The 23,159-nt window shown below is 38.7% G+C and overlaps 2 protein-coding genes across 2 annotated transcripts; one reads left to right on the top strand and one right to left on the bottom strand.

Annotated features, from left to right (window-relative positions):
- Positions 1-9,339: 9,339 nt before the first annotated feature.
- Positions 9,340-10,401, bottom strand: LOC116525317 (olfactory receptor 51I2). The gene has a single exon (XM_032241116.1). The coding sequence runs from the start codon at positions 10,324-10,326 to the stop codon at positions 9,388-9,390; it is 939 nt and encodes a 312-aa protein (XP_032097007.1). The 5' UTR covers positions 10,327-10,401; the 3' UTR covers positions 9,340-9,387.
- Positions 10,402-21,661: 11,260 nt separating this feature from the next.
- LOC116525316 (olfactory receptor 51I1) lies at positions 21,662-22,660 on the top strand. The gene has a single exon (XM_032241115.1). The coding sequence runs from the start codon at positions 21,743-21,745 to the stop codon at positions 22,646-22,648; it is 906 nt and encodes a 301-aa protein (XP_032097006.1). The 5' UTR covers positions 21,662-21,742; the 3' UTR covers positions 22,649-22,660.
- The last annotated feature ends 499 nt before the right edge of the window (positions 22,661-23,159 follow it).

The following is a 23,159-nucleotide window of genomic DNA, read 5'->3' as shown; positions in this document are numbered from 1 at the left end:
ACAGAAAACAAAACAAAATAAAAACCTATAGAGATGACATCTTCAGCAAAACCACAACAGAAAAATCTTGCTCCCAGTTGGAGAGGACTATATACTAAGAAAAACCTGGGCAGGTGGTTTTGAATTGACTGGTAAAACTGGGAACAATAGTTGCAGGCTCTAAGTGTTCATAAACATAAGAGGATAAAGCCATGCTGTGGTGGTCCTCAGCATTTGAAAATCTCAAAAGGGTCAAGCAAATGAGCTCTTCCAAAAGGATATAGCCTCAGCCCAAAGGAAAGCACACTAAGCAAATAAAGATCCACTTGCATAAGAGAGAAAGAAGACTCCAATAGTAGCGAAAGGGCTTAGAGACAGCAGTCATAAGAAAGTGGTGCAGCAGCTAAATACAGCTTCTCAAGGCCTGTGGAGTTCTAGGGCTGGAACAGAGGGAAGCAGAACATCCTCCGGGACCAGACTTTGCTCTAACACACAGAAGTGGCCTCAAAGAAAGTGCTACTTTGAGCCATTTGTGCAGCAACAGAGGCAGCCCTAGAGTGGTGAAGCTATAAAAGCTACTCTGCCATTGCCTCTCCCTCCAGAGGATCCTGCAAGTCATCCCAGAAAGCTGTATTTATTTATACAGAGAGACAAAAAGGGATATGTGCTAATTCTATATACAGTTATGAGCAAAAATAAAGGAAAAACATCAATGACAAAGATGGATCCACAGCACTTAGGGTCATGCTGATGATAGGAATCTTCCTCCGTTTTGTTTCAAGTCTTTTTAAAAATCCTAACATTTTACTATCTGCATCTAAATATCAGAAATCACATTACTGGCTTCAATATTTTTTAGGCTTTTAAAAAATGCATCCTTTTATTTCCACTGTAAAATTGAGAATTTTCATAATAAGGCATATGAATGGGAAGAGTGAGTATTTCTGTAACACTAAAAGTATTCCTATTGTTTATTTCATCGCACACATGTAAATATATATATAATTTTACTATTGTCTAATGAACATTGCCTAATTCCTTAATTAACAGACTTGTGAAAAATAAGCCTCATCTTTATGAAATAAAATATATTTGTTCAAACTGGTAATATAAATATTTTACAGTGTATATCATCTAAGTAAATGATAATTATCAACTTGTTTATATGTTTTATTATGGACTGAAGGCTGAGACGGTTTATTAACAAATTACTTTGAAAAAATCTAGATATGTTTTAAAATAAGGTCATATTGTCTAGTTTATATAAATTTTCAAATAGTCTTATAATTTTTTTCCATTTTATAATAAATTTTTATTTCTATGTTATTTGTAAAAATTTTCTTATAGATATTTGAATTCTAAATATTGAATATTTCCTGTTGAATGCAATCAATCTCCATATTTTCTTGATTAATTGACATGTCAAATACCTCCATTCCTGTAACTCAGTTACACAGGTTTTGAATTGAGTTTTAGATTTTTCTTTTTATTTGCTTTTCAACATTTAGTCAGTATTTACTAGCTTTCTGATTCTCAGATTTTTGTGTTGAAATCACTCAATACATTTTTTCACAATATATATTTGCTTTTTCAAATATAGAAAAACTCACTTGGCAAATGATCAAGTTCTATCTTGTTCAACATTCACTGAATAACTTGCCCCAGTCGGAGACATTAGGGTTAGCTATTAAGGCTAATTAAAAACTGACTTTCAGTCGCAGTTGCTTATTTTCTGTTTTTCATTGTAAAATATCAGTTTCCCTAGCCTGTAGTTATGGGGTACTTGCCTTAAATACATAGCATTGTGATTGGTACTGAGCTGTTGTTCTGCCCTCATGCAGTCCACATGAACATTAACTTGTCCACCAGTAACACACTGCCCTCACAGTGCAGCCATTCTAATCATGGTGAAGCTTTGTAAGCAGGAATTTAAAAGCATTTTAAAAGGAATATTTGGTTAGTAAACAAATCCCAAGATAGGTTGACATATCCCTCCTATACCTCTTTAGATATGTTTCTCCCACAAACCCTAATTACTAAATCCCATGATCACTAAGTCCTCAAATCTAACACTGGGATTGGCACATAGTAGGTTTCAGTAAATATTGTTTTTACTGAAAAAATAAATGAATGAGCTGTTATATTGCTTACAAGCAAAGAAACAAAAACTTAAAGCTGGGAGGGAAAATGCACAACCACCAGAATTATATCCACTCCCCAAAATGTCTTCACATTGTTTTAAAACTGGGATTGAGTAAAGGACAATGACTAAATATCTCTGCTGGGAAGAATGAAGGCTAAGAAATACTTTAGGGAGAGTATCTTGATTAACATGGCTGGTAGTAAATGATATATCAAGGTGGTCTGACAGCCAGCACTGCTGTTTACATTTCTATTAGTTGAGATGAGTTTGTCATCTCTACCTTTAATAAAGCTTATCACACGCCAATGCTTTGGATAAGTTACACATGCCTCCAGAAATTTTTAGAAACTTTTGGCTGACAATTATACTTTACATCTGAAGAGTACTGGAGGCTTGTGCGAGTTTTTATTTGTGCAAATATTTATTGTCGACTGACACCTGAATTATACATGTACAAATCAAATGAACTAATTAAATGCTTATTCAATGGATAATTTATTCTATGTATTTTCATACATATTTTTGATGGACAAGTCTTCCATGCATAATGGTAACAGAAAAAAATTCTTTATGAATATGAACAGAAACCATAACCACTTACCCCTAATATGACAAAACAATGAAATTAAATCTTGATTTCTGACGTATATTTCAAGTTACTATTTGCTTAATAGTCCTCCTGTTCCCTGCAGAGGGTAAATTCTTGGAACAGATTCTTGATTAGTTTTTTGAGATTAGGAAGATGAAAATTCACAAAGTAACTGAGGACTTCATATGCTATGTGCTGTTTATAGGAATCCTGAAAACATTTACAAGCAAATGCTCTCCTCAGCTGTCTGGAGGGCATCTGGTTGCCTGTGCTCAAATATACAAGCACCAACAAATAGATTCCTTCTTATCTGACAATGAAATTAAACAATAGGGGGTCCTGGGTCCAAAGTAGTGCCTCAGCCTAGATAGAAAATGTGTCCAGTTGATAATGGAATATTGGATATCTTCCTGATGAGGAAGTGCCCTTGCTGCACATTACTCAACTCAGAAGATAAACTCTGTGGCTCTGCTGCCCATTTATTGTTTTTAAAAACGCTATCTGCATGAAGAGAACTTTTCGCCCAACTGAACTATAACTGCAAGAGCAAAGAAGTTCTTGCCCCGGTAGAGCCGATCAGGCCTGAAGGTGGCTTATCAGGTCTGAAGGTGACTTAATTGAGGTAGGTCAGGACCTCTTTGTGGTATTCAGAAAATGAGGCTGATGGTCAGCTATCCGAGGGACATACCCTCTTCTACCAAGCTCTCCTTTCTCCTTTCCCCTCTTCCCTGAGTTCACATGGAAATTGATTCTATAAAACTCCAAGCAACATAAATTTGTATTTTTTTCATTCTGCATTAGATTCCAGTTTTCCTAACTGCTCTGTGGGTCCTACCCATGAAACACAGAGAGCAAGAATTTCAACCTACTATAATTCTTCTGAGTTTATCCTCTCTCTCTCCTCACCAACCTACCCAGCACCGGTCCTGGAAGACGAGAAACATAACCATGACAGGGCAAGACAAAAGCATTATTACTCGGATTTTTTTTCCATACACCTTAAACCTATATTCAGTATTTTTTTTTATGTTAAAGGCAAGCCTAACAAGGCTAAAAAAAAAAAAAGTACAAATTTTCTTTGAGGGAGAGAGCCACGATAGTTGATTAGCCACAGCCAGCAGGAGCTTCTCTTACCAAGGGATCAGATCATCAAGGAGACCAAAACACCCTGAACAGAGCTTTGGAAAGAAGGCATCCAGAGTGGATACAGGAGGATGTGGACCCTGGGAGCTGAAACAGGGAGAAGCTGGAAATCCTGTATGGGGTTGCTGAGCACCAAGACTCCTTCCTGGCCCTGAGTGCTTGTAGGGAAGGGATGAGAAATATAGGAATGCAGTGGTCCACTCTCATCGCAGACCTTCAGGATCCTACCTGCAGGAGAACCCACAATCCCCACAGACATTTGAGTTGGCAGGGAGAACAGCCCACAGAGTTGGCAGAGACAGAGCTCCAGTCTGTACAAGGCCCAAAGGGTTTGGCATGGGAAAGGCTACAATGGAGTATGGCCATAGATGCCCACAACCCCAAAGCTTGCCTCACTCCTCTAAGTGACTTTAGCCTTAGCAGTGAGACCTGGAGAAAGCAGGGCTCTCTTACCCACAGGACAGGGCTAGTCTGATCTGAACACATCCCTGTCTGCCAGCCTCTCCCTGGGTCCCCAGCTGGCCTCACCAGCTTGCAGTGTAGTCTCAGCTGTCCTGCCAAAATGCTTGCCAGTGGCCACTGCCAAAGCTTTTTTACTGGCAGCCCCCGCCACTGAAGCACTTTTGCAGCTTGATCTTTGCAGGTGTGCACGTGCTTGCAGCCTTCCCTGCCCTCTTGCTCTTGCCTGCACCCCCTGGCCTGCAGCCTCAGTGAGATGCTGAAGAAGGTTAAAACACAATGCAGGGAAAACAGTAAAATGATGCAAGAGTTGGAAGTTGACACAACCATTTTAAGAAAGAACAAAACTGAACCTCTGGAAATAAGAAAATCACTGTAAAAATTTCTTTTTTCAAAATTTTAGGTTCAGGGATACATGTGTAGGTTTTTTATATAGGTAAACTTGAGTCATGGGGGTTTATTCTATGGATTATTTTGTCACCAAGGTACTATGCCTAGTATCCAATAGTTATTTTTTTTCTGATCCTCTCCCTCTTCACATCCTCCATCCTCTAGTAGGCCCCAGTATCTGTTGTTCCCTTCTCTGTGTCCATGTGTTTGCACCACTTAGCTCCCTCTTATAGGTGAGAGCATGTTTGCTGTTCCTGCATTAGTTTGCTATGACTAATGGCCTCTAGCTCTATTCATGTTTCTGCAAAGGACATGATCTCATTTTTTTCTGTGTGTGTAGTATTCCATGGTGTGTGTGAATGACATTTTCATTATCCTGTATATCAATGATGGGCATTTGGGTTGATTCTATGTCTTTGCTATTGTGAATAGTGATGCAATGAACATACACATACATGTGTCTTTATGGTAGAACAATTTATAATCTTACCCAGTAGTAGGAATAATGGGTTGAATGGTTATTCTATTGTTAGCTCTTTGAAGAATCATCACACTGCTTTCCACAATGGTTGAACTAATATACACTCCTACCAACAGTGTATAAGCATTCCCTTTTCTCCACAACCTTGCCAGCATCTGTTGTTTTTTGACTTTTTAAAATAGCTATTCTGACTCATGGGAAATGGCATCCCATTATGGTTTTTACTTGCATTTCTCTAAAGATCAGTAATATTGAGCTTTTATTTCACATGCTTCTTGGCCACCTGCATGTCTTCTTTTAAGAAATGTCTGTTCATTTGTTTTGCCCACTTTTTAACGGTTTTTTTCTTGTAGATTTGTTTAGCATGGAAGAAAATACCTGCAAAACATACATCGGACAAAGGTCATTCTATGAAGCCAGCATCATCCTGGTAAGAAAACTTGTTAGAGATACAACAACAACAAAAAAGTAAACTTCGAGCCAATATTCCTGATGAAAATAGATGAAAAAATCCTCAACAAAACACTAGAAAACTTAATCCAGCAGCACAACAAAGAGCTAATCCTTCATAATCAAGTTGGCTTTATGTTCCTGGGATGCAAGGCTGGTTCAAAACACACAAATTAATAAATGTGATTCATCTCTTAAACAGAACTAAAAACAAAAACCATGTAATCATCTCAATAGACACAGAAAAGGCTTTTGATATAATTCAATGTCCCTTTTTGTTCAAAACACGCAATCAATGAGGCTTTGAAGGATTACACCTCAAAATAATGAGTTGTCTATGAGAAACTCATAGCCAACATCATACTGAATGGGCAAATGCTGGAAGCATTCCTTTTGAGAACTGAAACAAAGCAAGGCTGCTCACTTTTACCACTCTTATTCTACATAGTACTAGAAGTCCTAGCCAGACCGTCAGGCAAGAAAAGAAATAAAAGGCATCCAAATAGGAAGAGAGGAAGTTAAACTATTTCTGTTTTCAGATGACATGTTTCTATACCAAGAAAATTCCATAGTCTTTGCATAAGGCTCCTAGATTTGATAAATAATTTCAGCAAAAATTTAAGACACATCGATGTACAAAAATGATAGCATTTCTACATATCAATAACATCCAAGCTGAGAGCCACTTCAAGACCTCAGTTCCAACCAAAATAGTTACAAAAAGAATAAAATACTTAGGTTTACAGTAAGCGTGCAGACGAATGATCTCTACAATGAGAATTACAAAACACTGCTGAAAGAAATCAGGACACAAATGGAAAAACATTCCATGCTCAGGGATAAGAAAAATCAATTTTGTTAAAATGGCTGTACTGCCCAAAGCAATTCAGAGATTTAACACTATTTCTATCAAACTATCAACGTCATTCCTCTCAGAATTAGAGAAACTATTCTAAAATTCATCTAAAACAAACAAAAAAGAGTACAAAGAACCAAAGCAATCCTAAACAAAAACAACAAAACCAGAGGCATCACATCACCTGATTTCAAACTATATTAAAAGGCTGCAGTGACCAAAGCACCATGTTACTGGTACAAGTAGACCAATGGAACAGGTCAGAGAAACCAGAAACAAAGCCACACACTGACAACCATTTGATCTTTGACAAAGTAAACAGTAACAAGGAGTGGGCAAAACATTCCTTATTCAATACACAGTGCTGGGATAGCTGGCTAACCATACCCAGCAGATTGAAACTGGACCCCTTCTTTTCATCATACACAAAGGTCAATTCAAAATAAATTAAAAACTTAAGTGTAATATTATAACTAAAACTGTAAAAATCCCAGCATAAAATCTAGGAAATACCATTCTGGACACAGGCCTTGGCAAATATTTCATGATGAAATTTCCAAAAGCAGTTGCAACAAAAACAAAAATAGTCAATTAGGACCTAATTAAACTAAAGACTTTCAGTACATCAAAAGCAGCTATCAATAGAGTGAACAGACAACTTACAGAATGGGAGTGAATATTATTACCAAACTATGGACCTGAGAAATGTCTAATATCCCGAATCTATAAGCAGCTTAAATTAGCATGCAAAACATATAACTCCATTAAAAATGGACAAAGGACATAAAGAGATACTTCTGAAAAGAAGACATATGTATGTGGCCAGCAAGCATATAAAACCAAACACCACGTGTTCTCACTCATAGGCAGATGTTGAACAATGAGAACACGTGGACTCAGGGAGTGGAGCATCTCATACTGGGGGCAGTTGTGGGGGGTCTAGGGGAGGGACAGCGAGGGGTGGGGAGGGATAACATGGGGAGAAATGCCGGATATAGATGCAGGGGGGATAGAGGCAGCAAACCACCTGGTTATGTACGCACCTATACAACAACCCTTCATGACCTGCACATGTACCCCAGAACTAAAGTATTAAAAAAAAAAGAATGCTCAACAATATTAATTGTTAGACAAATGCAAATCAAAACCTCAGTGAGATGTCATCTCATACCAGTCAGAATGGTTATTATTAAAAAGTCAAAAAATTAGAGATACTGGCGAGGATACAGAGAAAATGGAACACTTACACACTGTTGGTAGGAATGTAAATTATTTCAGCCATTGTTGAAAGAAGTTTGGGTATTTCTCACAGAAGTTAAAACAGAGCTATCCATTGACACAGCAATCTTATTACTATATACCCAAAGGAGCATAAATCATTCTACCACAAAGACACATGCACTTGTGTGTTCATCACAGCACTACTCACAATAGCAAAAACGTGAAATCAACCAAGGTGCCCTTCAACAGTGGACTGGTTAAAGAAAATGTGGTACATATATACCATGGAAAACTATGTAGCCATAAAAAGAACAAAATCATGTTCTTTGCAGCTACATGGATGCAGCTTGAGGCCATTATCTTAGGCATGAACAGTTTCCCTGGTGAGTTAAGTTAGACTACATAGTGCATCTCTCTCTCTCTCTCCCTCTCTCCCCCCCTCTTCTCTCTCTCTTTCCTCTCTCTCTCTCTTTTCATCTACAAGTAAATCTAAATTTAATACGAGAGCAACAAAATTAGGAACAAGGAATTTCTTACTATGTCATACCTCTCTGGTATCAAGGGAAGAGTATGAGAAGGTCTGAAAGAATTATTTTCTGGTATCTAAATCATAAGTGCTCTAATCTGTCTATTCTACGCTTTTTCTTTTTTAAAATTATACTTTAAGCTCTGGGGTACATGTGCAGATCAGGCAGGATTGTTACATAGGTATACACATGCTGTGGTGGTTTGCTTCATCCATTCCCCTGTCACCTACATTAGGTATTTCTCCCAATGTTTCTAGGCATTTTTTTTTTCTGCAACTGGAAATCCTAGAACATGTCATTTTTTGAAAGACAGTTAAAATCTCAAGAAGGAAAGAGATTTTCCAAAAAATTCTATGAATCAGATGTCTCAGATATTGAACATTGTTTTCTGTTGGTGAGGACTGAGTGGTGGGCAGGTAAAAGAAGTAAAGAGAGATCTGGAGATTTTTCTAAATGTCAATATCTATCAGTTTACCTGGATCATATTTGTTCATATATTTTGTGGTGAGTTCTAATGATTAATCCAATTTCACTTTGTAAAGTTAAAGCAGTGTATGAGTGTTTGAGAATGACAGTGTCAGGGAAAGCAAAGGCAGCAATGATAACGTTAAGTGATGCCAATTTGAGAGTAAGTCCATATTTGCAGTGGTTGGGTGCTGCTGTAACACTAGAGAGAGATTGGTACTGAATCTCAACTGGACCACATATTACCTATGTTAGTCTGAAGAATTAACTTAATTATCTCTGTCTTATAAGATTTGTACAAGTATTAAGTGAAGTAATGCACATAAATAATTTATAAGAGAACTTGACACATTTTAAGACTAAGTTCATTAATTATGATATTAGTAATATTCATTATTATAGAAAATAATTCCTAGCTTAAATTAATCTTCCTTTGTAAAACTTGTCTAATTACTTAATTGCCCCCGTAGTTATCTTTCTAAGAATGCTGTTGGTGTTTACTGAATGTACTGTTCATTTGGAACTCCTTGTTTTGTGTTATAAGTTTTGCATCACCATTTCCTGGCCTACTTTCTCCCCAGCACACACATCTGTCTTATACTTTGGTGATGATGATGATGGTGATGCTACTGATGCGAGCCTATGGCCAAAATAATCAACAGATTCTAGAGCCAAATGTGAAAGTCATATTTTGATGTGGCGAAGCATACGGACAATGGCTCGGCGGATTTCCTTTGTCTTGACGCTATAAATGACAGGGTTGAGCACAGGAGGCACAAACAGGTACACATTTGACATGAGGACATATATGTAGCGTGGGACATGCTTCCCAAAGCGGTGCACAGTGGAGACCCCAATCATTGGCACATAAAACGCAAGTACAGCCAGGATATGTGACACACATGTGTTGAGAGCTTTGAGGCGTTCCTCGTGGGAAGCAATGGCCATGACAGAATGCAGAATAAGCACATAGGAGAGGAAGATAAAAAACAGGTCCATGCCAAAGGTGGATACAAGAATGAAGAGTCCATAGATGCTGTTGATAGTGATATCAGCACAGGCAAGCTTCATCATGTCTGGGTGCAGGCAGTAGGAGTGAGAAAGAACATTAGATCTGCAGATAGGCAGCCTCTTGATAAGAAAGGGAAGAGGGAGGAGGGTGACGAAGCTTCGAGCAGTCACACCTAAACCCATTGCAGCAACGACTTCATTGGGGAGCACAGTGGCATAGCGCAAGGGGTCGCAAATGGCCACGTAGCGGTCAAAACTCATGGCCAGCAGAATACCCGATTCTATCATGGAGAAGGAGTGAATAAGAAACATCTGAATTAGACAGGCATCAAAAGTGATGCTGTGGGCATTGAGGCAGAAGGTTCGGAGTACAGTGGGTAGTGTGGCTATGGACATGGCCATATCAGTGAAAGACAACATGGACAGGAAGTAGTACATGGGCTTGTGGAGGTTGGGCTCCACTCGCACAGCCTGCAGGATCACTGTATTTCCCCCAAGGGCCACAGCGTACATCGCACAGAGGGGCCCTGCCAGCCAGGAGTGAGAGCTCTCCAGTTCAGGGATGCCAGTCAGGAGAAAGAATGCAGGCTGAGTGACATTGAACAATTCCATAGCAGAATGAACTTAGGGTACTTTTCAGAGTCAGATCTTCTGACTTGGAGAATTCTAACAGTTGCACTTGCTGGAGGACAAGAAATCAGGAAATAAGAGACAAGGTGATGAAGTTGACATGAATGGAAACATGCATTCATGAAATCACTAGTTTGGGGTTGATGCAGGCAAACTTCTTTCCTTCATATTTTATGATGACCAGGCTGCAGGCTGAGCTAATATTTCCCTCTGTATTATGAAGAAGGAAGACATTGACAGATACTTCAATAATAGAAATTCGTTAAAAGGAAAATGTTTAAATTACATTTCTACAACTTACATGTATTTCAGAGGCATAATTCCACAGAGATATGCTAACTACAAATCACAAATAGCCACCATAGAAGAAAGTAAGGAGTTCGTGTTATCAACAGCAATTGGAAATATTTATTTTCTTGAAAATGTTGTTTAATTCACGTGTCACTAATTAATAAGAGAATTTCCCGGAGCAAGTTTGTATTATGTTGTGTGCTTGGATAGAGAGGGTAAAGGACAGTGGGGTGTGGTCATTGATTGCCTCTGGGTATCAGCTTTTCATTGGAAGAGTTACTGCAAAAAAGCAATAACACAAAGGCACAAGGCTGTATATGTTTCTGGAAAATCTGTGTGTTCTTTCCTACATATTCTATAGGTACACTAGCGTTCAGTCTGTGGGAGAGAATTATTCCAAATAGAAACTTACATACCCTCACATGGTTAGATGTACTCTCAAAATACCCGTTAGTCACAAGGACACATTAATGTACCTTCACAGCAGCTAGCAGGAAGCTCATTCATACTCTAACAAGACGCTCATTCACATACTCTCTCCATATCTCATGAAGTCATTCGTTATGTAATTATATTTACACATTCTTTCTTGATCTTTACACCATTTAACATGCATGACAAGATGTGCTGCTTTCCCAGCAATACATAACTCAGGTGCTATGGGTCCAGCAAGACAGTGGCTGCCCCTCCGTGTTTATACTGATTATGTCCTTTTGGTCTCAGAGCTCAGTCTGCACATGTCTGTGTCTCCTCAATAACTCTGGCTCCTTGGGATCCAGGACTGATGCTTGTCTCTTGTTTCTCCCATTTGACTATAGTCTCATTCTTTATATATAGTCTTGCAGAAAGTAATCACAATACATAGAAGAGAACCTAGCCAGTGTAAAAGTAACAGAAAGAGAAGGGAGAAGAAAACAGACTGAAAGCAGGATTTTGTGCAGGGCAAGGCCAAAGCCATTCTGGGTCTGGAAACTTATGTTTTAGTATCTGTAGAAGAAAGACTGCCTGACTGTTCCAGAATTACATCCCTTCCCATACCTCAGGGATCACTAACATTGTGGGTTGTCTGGACAGATATCAATAAAGTAATGCTGAGAGAGAAAATGAATAATTTTTGAACACACGTGATGTGCCAGGCACTCTGCAAAGAACTTTACATTTGTTTTCTCATTTAATCCTTAACATATGGGGACACTGACACCCAGTGAAATGAGCTTTCCTCACAGTTTATAGATACCAGGTGATAAAATCTCAATTTAAAGTCTTTTAAGACTCTCTTCTCTCTCTCTTTTTTTCTTTTTTTTACTTTAAGTTCTGGGTTACATGTGCAGAGCATGCAGAGCATGCAGGTCATGTCTTTGGCGGGGACATGGATGAGGCTGGAAGCCATCATCCTCAGCAAATTAACACAGGAATGGAAAACCAAACACTGCATGTTCTCATTCATAAGTGGAGTTGAACAATGACTCTCTTCTCTCTTACCAAGGTCTTTGAAGCATCATTATGGCATTGGAGAGGAAGTTTAAAAGGAAAATAGAGAAATGCATTTCTGAACAAAGATTTCACAGGTACCCTTAAATAAAGAAATTGAGTGGCTAAAAGCAGATACGTAGGAAGATAATGATACAAAAGTACCTGTCTCCAAGGCTGAACACAAATTCTCCTACTCCTGGAACCTAGAATCTTAACATTACTGAAGCCACATAAGAATCAGGTGATTTAGGAGAAAGGACCCTGAGCTGGGTGTCAGGAGTCCTGGCATTGGACCCTCGCTCTGGAAGGCACTGGTTGCATGTGCCTAGAGAAATCCATTTCTTTTTTGAGACCTATGTCTTATTTATTTATTTTTTTTATTTTTGAGACTGAGTCTTGCTCTGTCGCCCAGGCTAGAGTGCAGGGCACAATGCAGCCTCACTGCGACCTCTGCCTCCCAGGTTCAAGTGATAGCTGGGATTACAGGCACGTACCACCATGCCCGTCTAATTTTTGTATTTTCAGTAGAGACGGGGTTTCACCGTGTTTGTCAGGCTGGTCTTGAACTCCTGAACTCAGGTGATCTGCCCTCCCCAGCCTCCCAAAGTGTTGGAATTACAGGTGTGAGCCATCATGCCTGGACTATGTCTTATTTTTAAGGACATTCTTTAAGATCCTTTATGGCTTTGATATTCTTTTACTTTATTTTACTTTTTAATCAAGCAAAGAATGCCTGTGAGAGTTTGCTGTGGTGCTGTTATGGAGACAGAAAGAAGGTAGATAGAGGCTGGAGGGATGACCAGAAAGGCCGTCTAAAGACCACAGTTTTCAATCTATATCATGGATAATGAAAGAATGAAAATTATTAGCTATTAATGGTTCACCTAAAGTTTATGACTGATTTCTCCTATACTTTTAATATCCTGGAGACTTTTTACATATTTTGTTATCACTGAATTCATAAAGGAAGAGCAAATAAACCACAGGTGCTTCAGCTGTTGGTCACGGCTGGGTTGTGACCACTTCCCTTCTAGATTTCTGAACCGTTCCTGTATCCCGAGTCCTGCTTCCCTCTCTGAATTTGCAGCAATGTTAATGAACCACAGAAACTTTGACCTTCGAAGTTAGGAGTCACAAAGAAATGGACTATGGCAAGTAAAGACTCTAGAGAAGAACAGTGAATTCCTGGGGTTATACAAGCAGTCCATGGCAGTGCCTGAACAAGAACCCCAAGTCCAGGGATCTTTCCTGCTGCTCTGCTGATTCTACTAAGATGCTGCTATCAGATAGCCTCCAGGAAGGTTTTTCACTTCCCCTCACCGTACCCCTTGCCCATGTTAATGCTTTCATGGAGCAGGCTTCAGGAGGATCAGCTGGCTTATTTTTACAGGGTTTCAGAACTCACCAGAAGAGACAGAGAAGACACCGACAGAACAAGTTCTTCCCTTTCTTTGCTGAAGTGAATTCATGCCTGCCACTTTTATGTCTCATGATAGGCCCTGGGATAGAGGACAGTGATGCTGACTTTGTGTCTGAAAATTCTTCAGGGAGGTTTTAGTCTCCTGAGGTCTGTAATGACTACTGAGAATAAAGCATGTGCTCTTGTAGCTGAAAAAGAACTCAGCAATATGTCAGAGCAATTCTTTACTTCACCCAAGACATTGTCTAATGATAGGCAAGCGCTATAAGAGAGGAGCTCGTTACCTTGTAAGAGATTCTGGGTTTATGTGATATGATGACCAAGCCCATCAATTGAGGTGTGATAAGAAAGTGACTATTTTTACTCTTCTTGTCTCTTTAAATATATTGAGTGGGGCTGGTTCTTTTTTTTTTTTTATTCTTGGATGAAAACTGTTCTTTAAATTTTCTGGTCACATTAAGATAATAAAATATCTTCTGGTGAATAATTAGAATGTTTAGTCTAATATAATAGTCAAACTTTCCAGCATTCAGAGCTCCATCCTTTCTCCTTCTCCCATCCTTCATGTGCCAGCTCTGGTTTCTGGTTTCTCCTTTGAGGAAGAGAGAGATGGGGGAATGGAAAGTTCACAATTAATTGGTGCTGCCGTTGCTATCATGTTAACTGGGCCTCTTAAATGTATAAAGCTGACTCTTTCTTACATTTGGTGCTTTCATAGGTTATTCTTAGAAGCTTCTCTTCATCTTTCACTTGCTCTCCACTTGATTTAAGTTAACACATCTCTATTCTGTGTGGTTGCTTATAACTCCATCGACAACCTGGATTGCCCTTGTGGAACCACGCAGTCTTTTGGATAGGACATAAGACAACACTGTGCCAGCTCTCTCTAGCTTCTAGCCCATTCAAGAAGTGGTCAGGCTTTTTACAACAAGTGCGCTATTTCAATGCAACAATAGTCTTTCCTTCAATCTTGCTATCAGAGCAGAAAGGCACGTTTATCAATGTTTATTTATTTAGATTGAACATTCACTGGGTGTAAATCATATTAAGTGGCTCTGTTGACTCACATGGATCAGACACGATCTAACCTAGGAACAAAAATTAGGGTTCAGTAGGGTCTAGTTAGAATATAAGATACATACCAGCTCTTTTAATTGAGAAAAATTAATGACTTGTTAACCAAATATTGGCAAACACACAAGACAAAAAGGGAATATGAAGGTGTCATTGTAGGCAGCAACTTCAGAACATAGCTTCTAAGCCTAGGACTGGAGGAACCAAGGTAGGAACCTGGAATGACTAAATCTTACAATTTTGAAAGAGGAGTGCTGCAAAACTGAAACTCAGACTTTGAGGAGTGGTCACTGTTTAGGTGATGCTGGGGTCTCAACAATTCAGAAGAGAGCTTCCCCTATGACTAGAACTTACTCCTCTGAGATGGGGCTGAGGGGAGACTTACCTGGCTAATTCTGAGGTCTTTAAGAGGGCATGGTAAGGCTGGTTCTAGAAGTGTTGGAAAACTTCAAAATATAACCAACTAAGACCATTGGAATTCACCACTAATACTTGTGTGAAGAAGTGCTATTGGGGAAAGAGCGACAGAAAGGAAGTAGGGTACAAGTTCCTTCTTCCTACCCCAGCTTCCTAATGTCCCCTTTTGTAGATCTTGGGAGCTGGTTGTCAAAGAAGAAATTCAGTTTGCAGAGGCTCAATCCCAATATCACAAAAATATTGTAGAAGATATGGTTTGAGACTGAGCAGTGATAACATATTAACAAGTACAATAAAACTGAATGCATTTAATCCTTGAAATTATTTATACAGATTTCAAAAGAACTGAGGAACTGACCAGCAGATAGTAACATAGTCTAGAGATTTGTAACAGCAGGAAGCTACTACCACCTATAGACTGGAAACCCAAAAGTGGGGTTACGAGAACTACAGCCAAAGTGAACCCAATCAGTAGAAGCTGGAACTGTAGAAGAGATACAGCCCACACTAGAGTCTGCCTGAGACAGGAGAGTGGAGTGAGAGACACCTTGCATCTGTCAGTGCTTCCCAACCAGCTCTCTCCATCACATTCTTCAAATAGTGATTGTACGTGTGTGATACAAAGAGTCTCAGAAGAGTCAGGGGTGGACTTGAGGGTAAACAGGTTTAGCCTTGTTACAGAACAGAAGCACATTTTATTCACCTCATTCTTATTGTACTATTATTATTGTAAGATACATAATCTCCCAGGGGCTTTCATTTTCATGATCAGCACCATGCAAAGCATCAACTCATGAAAGATGAAAGTAATTGACATTTTAGGGTTCTAGGGAGTAGAGATTCTGTCGTATAAAATGATCTTCTCTCTTAATGCCAGGTGACCAGATTTCTCTGGGAGCTACTTCCAGCAAGTACTCTATTAAATACTATTTATATCCCTGTATCCCTAAAACGTTACTCACTGAAGTAGAATCGACACCTCTTTTCTTCACAGCACTATTCAGTTCTGCCATGAAGGCAGTGATCACACACTATTATAGCTGACTCTGCATGTTTCTGTGGCATCTACTGGAGAGAGTCCTGTTGGTGGAGAAACAGATGTCCCTAGAAGGTGAAATAGGCATGACAGGGAGTGTTTATTTGTTGAACATAAGTAGTTAATATTTGGCAAAATAAGCTTCAACTGAAAAATTTGATCTTTTTCTTTAGTCATATGAAAAAATTATCAATTATCCCAAATATGTAAAATTTATCCCATAACATGCTAAATACTGACTTGATATAAAAAATGCTCAGGGTTTACAAATCGTTCTACCATAAGGACACGTGCACACGAATGTTCATTGCAGCACTGTTTACAATAGCAAAGACCTGGAACCAACCCAAATGCCCATCGACGATAGACTGGATAGGGAAAATGTGGCACATATACACCATGGAATATTATGCAGCCATAAAAAACGATGAGTTTGGGTCCTTTGTAGGGACATGGATGAACCTGGAAACCATCATTCTCAGCAAACTGACAGAAGAGCAGAAGATCAAACACCACATGTTCTCACTCATAGGCAGGTGTTGAACAATGAGAACACATGGACACAGGGTGGGGAGCACTACACACTGGGGTCAGTTGGGGGGAAATAGGGGAGGGACGGTGGGGGGTGGGAAGCTGGGGAGAGATAGCAAGGGGAGAAATGCCAGATGTAGGTGATGGGGAGGAAGACAGCAAATCACACTGCCACGTGTGTTCCTATGCAACAATTTTGCATGTTCTTCACATGTACCCCAAAATCTAAAATGCAATAAAATAAATAAATGGGAAAAAAATGCTCAGCGTTACTTTAAAGAAAATTGAGATCACTTGTATTAGTTTGAATTTTCACTGATGTTTGGAACATGGTTTGTATTTTGACATAATAGCCTATGTCTTGCTTCATCCTTTTTTCATTAAAATTTTCCCAATATTTTATTACGAAAAATTTCAAACACAGAAAGCTTGAAAAAATTTCAGTTAATACTAGTATGTTCATGACAGAAATTTTATCAGGAATATTTTATTATGCTTGATTTTTTTTTTATTGTAGTTTAGGTGCTGGGGTACATGTGCAGATCATACAGGATTGCTGCATAGGTATATACATGGCAAGGTGGTTTGCTGCCTTCATCCCCCATCACCTATATCTGGTATTTCTCCCCTCATTATCCCTCCCCAGCCTCCCCACCCATGCTGTCCCTCCCCTAGCCCCCGCTACTGACCTCAGTGTGTGATGCTCCCCTCCCATGTGTTCTAATTTATCTACTGATGTATCCATCTTTCTACTAATTTATTAATACAGCTTGCCTTTTGGATGCATTTCAAAGTAAGTTGTAACATCAACACACTTCTTCATAAACAGTTCAGCAGTTATATTATTATTTGTAGTTCAATATATTGCACAGTTCTTTGATTTCTTTCAAACATCCACTGCACAAATCTTACATGCACATTAGATAAGTTTTGATAAATGCATTAATTTTGTTGTGAAATATGTTTATAACATATTTCTAGGTAGAGCTTGGAGGTATACGTAGCCTGTTAGATGGATTTGCTTTTAAATATTTATCTTATTTTCAAGAGTAGGTGCTGTGTCTTCATTATTCTCTATACCATCAGTGCTGAGAATAATATCTAGACTAAAATATTGCTCAAAAATGTGTTTTTATCTGTTCATTTAGTTTTGGTTGAAATAAACTGATTATAATTTTTAGGTTCCATATAGTGATGGAGTTAAAAAATGTTTGCATAAAGAATTTGTTATATGGATGCTACCATGCATTTGTACAAAAAAATACATAACACACTTAAATTCCACAAATGAATCTGAATAAATGTGGAGGTCAGAATTTGTTGGCTATTTTATTGATTTGTTAGTGAGAATATGAACATGTATTTGCAATATACTCTTTTAGCTTTGTAAGTGGGAGAAAGTATTTGAAATATATTTGATCATTTCTTCAAGCATATATGTAAATCTCTGTTTTATAGTTTTTTCTAAGTTTTGTCTATTGTTTAATTTGATCTTTATAATCAGTGTAAGAATATATAGATTATAGTGTGTGCTTGATGTGTCAATATATACAATTAGTGACTAGAACACTGGACAATTGTATGAGCATATTTGCGTTTATCTGTTTGTATGTATGTAAACTTGAAAGAGGCAATGTGAATGTTAGTAAATGAATAGTTAAATGGCTCTAAGGCGATATCTGTGAAGGTCTCAGGAGAACTATGGCTATTTATGTTTGTGTGTATACATGTATGCAGTGTGTTTATATTCCCCGATCAAGGAAGGATTAGTGTACTAATAGATATGGACGATTACATCAGGAATGACTGGGTCAAGAAAGAGATTCTCCTGGGAGCAATTCTCTTATGGCCCAACTCACTCTTCACTGATACCACCCTCCCAATTATTTTCATGGTCCCTCCTACAACCACACACAAGCAAGCCTTGGAATTCTGGAGTGCTCATAAATTTATAAGTCTTAGGAGAATGAGCTGATGCCATTGCCAGAGGGACCCACAGCACAGTATATCCAGCTACAAGGAAAGCATCTTCCATCCAGTGAGTGCTCCCTGCTTCACACTACCCATCTGAGCTCTTTAACTAGATTTTATTCTAAATTTTAACACTTCTACCAAAATTCCAGGCAGCTTTTAACCTTTTGTCTCCCCTTCTAAATGTGAGCCAAATCTGACCCCTTCCAAAATCCAGGATCACAGACTCTGATGCCAAGTTTCCATCTGAATCAATATCATAATACCAAACGACATCCCACTGAGTTAAGTGACTGCTGCATCATTTATAGATTTTTGTCTCAAGGATATCTTATGCCTTTTATTCAAAATCCTAAAATTTGATTTTTTGTCTTTTATACCTGACTTGTATGTGCAGCTAGAGAAAAATTACAGAACCAAATGAACTGAAGTCATTTAACAATGTAGTTGCCAATCTTAGCAGGATTTTCAGTATTGTGTATGTCAGTATACGTGTGTGTGTATGGGAAAATAATTAGTGGAGATATTACTGTGGGTTTGTTGATGCCGATGCATTTGTGACACTGTGTGTGTGTGTGTGTATGTATAAACATTTATTCAAGAGGGCTTAAACATAAGGAGATATTTGAAATATATTGCATAATGCCAGTGAGTAAGGAGGTGTTTGATAGTTTATGTGTATGTTTGGATGTGAGATAGCGCCTATAAATACCTGGGTGAGTAAGTATAAGAGTGTAAAAATGTATATTTTCCTGGCACCTTTGAATGGCTGTGTGTGTGTGTGTGCTCATGATATCCTGTACCTTGCTTGTGTCTCTGCACCTTCTTGACCTTCCTTCTAAGATAGGTCACATTTAGGAAGTTCTGATGAACACTCCTGTGGACAAAACAAAGAAAAATTATTTTGAGGGTGGTGGTGTGGAATCTTCTCCCTGGAGGAAAAGTTTTCAAAGTTGCTTTGTTAATGGATGAAAATTTGGAAAATAGATAAAATATTACCTTCTAGACTACCTCGATTTGCATGCCAGTTGTTACAGACAGTGGGGTAAACCTATATTGTGGATGAGTTCTTAGTATCTGTTGGTGCCACCAAGAGTCTTTTTATTTCTTCATGACTCAAAGAAAACCTTGGAGCAAAGACAATCAAAATTAAAAAAATAAAAAACAGATCTGAACAGGTTAGATCTAAAAAGACCTCTTAGAGACATGAACTTTATACTGGGGCTTGGAGGAAGAAAGGTTTCACAAGGACAGTAATCCATGGGAGAAAATACTACTTATTAAATGGATGATTTGCCTTCTTAGTGGAAGGAGAGAGAAACTCAAGGAATAGATGAGTTTCTTTTTACTACCTATATATATTTGGGATTATGACTGATATCTAGATATTATCCAGCCCCTTGTCACCATCTAATTTCACTGTGTTTATGAGGACTGGTAGGAATAAAATGGGAACTCTAAAATAAGAAAAATAATAATGGAGACATTGTGCTTAAATTCCATAATGGAGTTTTAATTTTAAGATCTCAAATACCATGAAAATATGATTTAAGAGCTATTTTAAATAAAAGTTGAGATGAAGTCTCTTATGGTGTGACTTCCCAGTTTGCATCATTCTGACTATTGTTTATTTTGCCTGAAGTTAGGCTGAGGCTGCTTAAAAAAAAAAAGACAGAGAAGATAATTCAGTAAAGATGGTAGAGAAGGATAAGCCCAGGAAGAAATACAACTGTGGACAAATAGTGCCCCTGAATGGAGAAAAGTTGACTTAAAAACAGTGTTAACTGTAGCAAGAAGATCAAGAGAATTAGGAGACAGAATGTCTTCATTAGATTCAGAGACAAAGAGGTCACTTGGTGACCGTAGAGAAATTTGTTACAACTCGGAGAGGGGGAGTGTGGAAGCCACAATATAGTGAAATGATTAGTGCTAGAAGGTAAAGTAAGTAAGACTGAATCCTGACATTGAAGATCTCAGAAACAAGTTGGAGAAGCAGGCAAATAAATAAAAAAAAATAATAATAATAAAATAAAACCTCCTATTTCCAGGTACCTGGAGAGACAATTTTTCAAGAAATTTGGTTCAGAATTGGAAAAGGGCCATAAAGCAATGGCTAGAGAAGAATGTTATTGTGTCTTTATGATAGAATGGGCTTGCACACACTTACTGTCTGAAAGAAAAGAGGCAGAAAGGGAGAAAATGAGTATGCACTGGATTAGTGAAAAAGGCTCTGAAGGAGGTGACAGGATATGAAATCCTGAAGGTGGAGAGCCTGTCCTTGGAGAAGGAGGGAAATCTCTTTCTCGAAAGTAGAGGTTAAGAAGGACAAAGCTGTGCACAAGTTTAAAATTTTGGTAATGGTTAAGTAATAATTCTCTCGTTTTTATTCCCAGAAAATACTTTATTCTTTAGTTTTACCTAGCTGCATATCGATTTGTTTATATAATTTTTTAAAGGTTGGCGTTTACTGTGCGAATGTCAAAGAGGTAAAGAGGAGATAAAAATACCAGTCTTAGTGTGGGTGGGTAGTTCAGGAGAAAAGTGAGGAAAAAGAGTTCATAGACAGACCAGGAGAAAATGGGGGAATCATGGAGACTCAAGAACAAGTGCACGAGCAGTAGAAGGTTGGAAGGTAGAAGGCTTCCTAAGGACGTGAAAACAGGAAATTTAGGATTTCAGAGATAGAAGTTTTTTGTTATGACAAGTTCAGGGGCAGCCATTGGGATTTGGAGGGTGGGGTGAAATCTGAGTACAGGTTATTGAATCTGTAAATTTATAGCAATAGATGTTCCATCTACACTATCTACTGAAGACTTTACAAAGCCTAGGATGTATTTCTTCTTCCTGGTCTACCAGGAACAATTGTTCTGTTGTCTCCTATTATGCCTCTCTGTGTTTCGGGCACTCATTTGATCATCAAACCACAGAGTTTCTACTATGGCCTAGATAGTGTGCAGGGCCCTGGTGGCACAAAAACTATTAGAATCTGGTTCCTTCCTTAAAGAGATTAGTGTCTTACTGGGAAGGCAATTATTTTCAATCTATGACCTTTTGTTGGAGACAGGGTATCTAAAAGAAAGTGAAGAAGTCTCACAACACACCCTCTTGGGTCTATTCTCCATCTGTATTCTCCCACCATACTGGGCCTCAATGGCACCCCCTTCCAACCAGAAACACTCCAGCTAATGGGCATTCCTGGGATACAAAAGGGCCTCACCTGGATTGCCTTGATTTTCTGCATCCTCTACACGATCTCCATCGTAGGTAACCTCAGCATTCTTGCACTGGTGTTTTGGGAGGCTGCTCTGCATCAGCCCATGTACTACCTCCTCTCTATGCTTGCTCTCAATGATCTGGGAGTGTCCCTTTCTACTCTTCCCACTGTGATTTCTACTTTCTGCTTCAACTACAACCATGTTGGTTTTAATGCTTGCTTGGTTCAGATGTTCTTCATCCACACTTTCTCTTTCACAGAGTCAGGCATACTGCTGGCCATGAGCTTGGATCGCTTTGTGGCTATTTGTGATCCACTACGCTATGCCACTGTGCTCACTCATAACCGTATATTGGCTGTGGGTCTGGGCATCCTTACCAGGAGTTTCAGCACTCTCTTCCCTTTCCCTTTTCTGGTGAAACGACTGCCCTTCTGCAAAGGCAATGTTCTGCACCACTCCTACTGCCTCCATCCAGATCTCATGAAAGTAGCATGTGGAGACATCCACGTTAACAACATTTATGGGCTCTTTGCGGTGATTTTCACCTATGGTGTGGACTCAACTTTCATCCTGCTTTCCTATGCATTGATCCTGAGAGCCGTGCTGGCTGTCATATCCCGGGAGCAGCAGCTCAAGGCACTCAACACTTGCATGTCACACATCTGTGCAGTGCTGGCCTTTTATGTGCCCATAATTGCTGTCTCCACGATTCACCGCTTCTGGAAAAGTGCTCCACCTGTTGTTCATGTCACCATGTCCAATGTCTACCTGTTTGTACCACCCATGCTCAATCCTATCATCTACAGTGTGAAAACCAAGGCGATCCGCAGAGGGATTCTCAAGTTCTTTCATAAACCCAGGCCTGAGGAAGGCTGAAGGCCCCAAGAGAGCTCCTTTGGAGGAAGGATTGGGACCTGTTAACAACTTTAGGAATGCTAAAGTAAGGAGGAAGAGGACCTAGGATCTTGATAGTAGTGAATGTATCACTAATAAAATAATATTTGACTATAAAATGACACATTTATTCAACACTTATCAATATATGTATTGAATATGAAGATTCTTGTGTAGTTGCTAAGCATGTTATAATGGTGAGTATGAAATATTGTAAAGTAACCACATAGACATGTGAATAGAAAATATTAAAAAGAGCAACAGGTATCCTGAAAAATGCTTGTTTGACATATATTATATGGGAATAAAGGAAGTTCTACAGGGCAAACAGAACTTAGCAAAAATAATTCTGCTGCTGTTTCTATTGCATGCAAGAGAGAAGATCTACTTGGTTTGTGGTCATAAAAACAGGCTATGTTTTGTGGTTATGAAGTAGCTTGTGAAAAATGAGAAAAGTTAAAATTCTTGATTGAGGATGTCAGGGAGAAAGAAG

This window comes from Sapajus apella, unplaced genomic scaffold (assembly GCF_009761245.1).
Source record: "Sapajus apella isolate SASKATOON/1434 unplaced genomic scaffold, GSC_monkey_1.0 scaffold47, whole genome shotgun sequence".
NCBI classification, from domain to species: Eukaryota; Metazoa; Chordata; class Mammalia; order Primates; family Cebidae; genus Sapajus; species Sapajus apella.
This window is presented reverse-complemented; position numbering and strand designations above follow the sequence as displayed.

Bases quoted from the DNA above. Each gene is read 5' to 3' on its own strand.
- LOC116525317 (XM_032241116.1), bottom strand. From the start codon at position 10,326: ATGGAATTGTTCAATGTCACTCAGCCTGCATTCTTTCTCCTGACTGGC.
- LOC116525316 (XM_032241115.1), top strand. From the start codon at position 21,743: ATGGGCATTCCTGGGATACAAAAGGGCCTCACCTGGATTGCCTTGATT.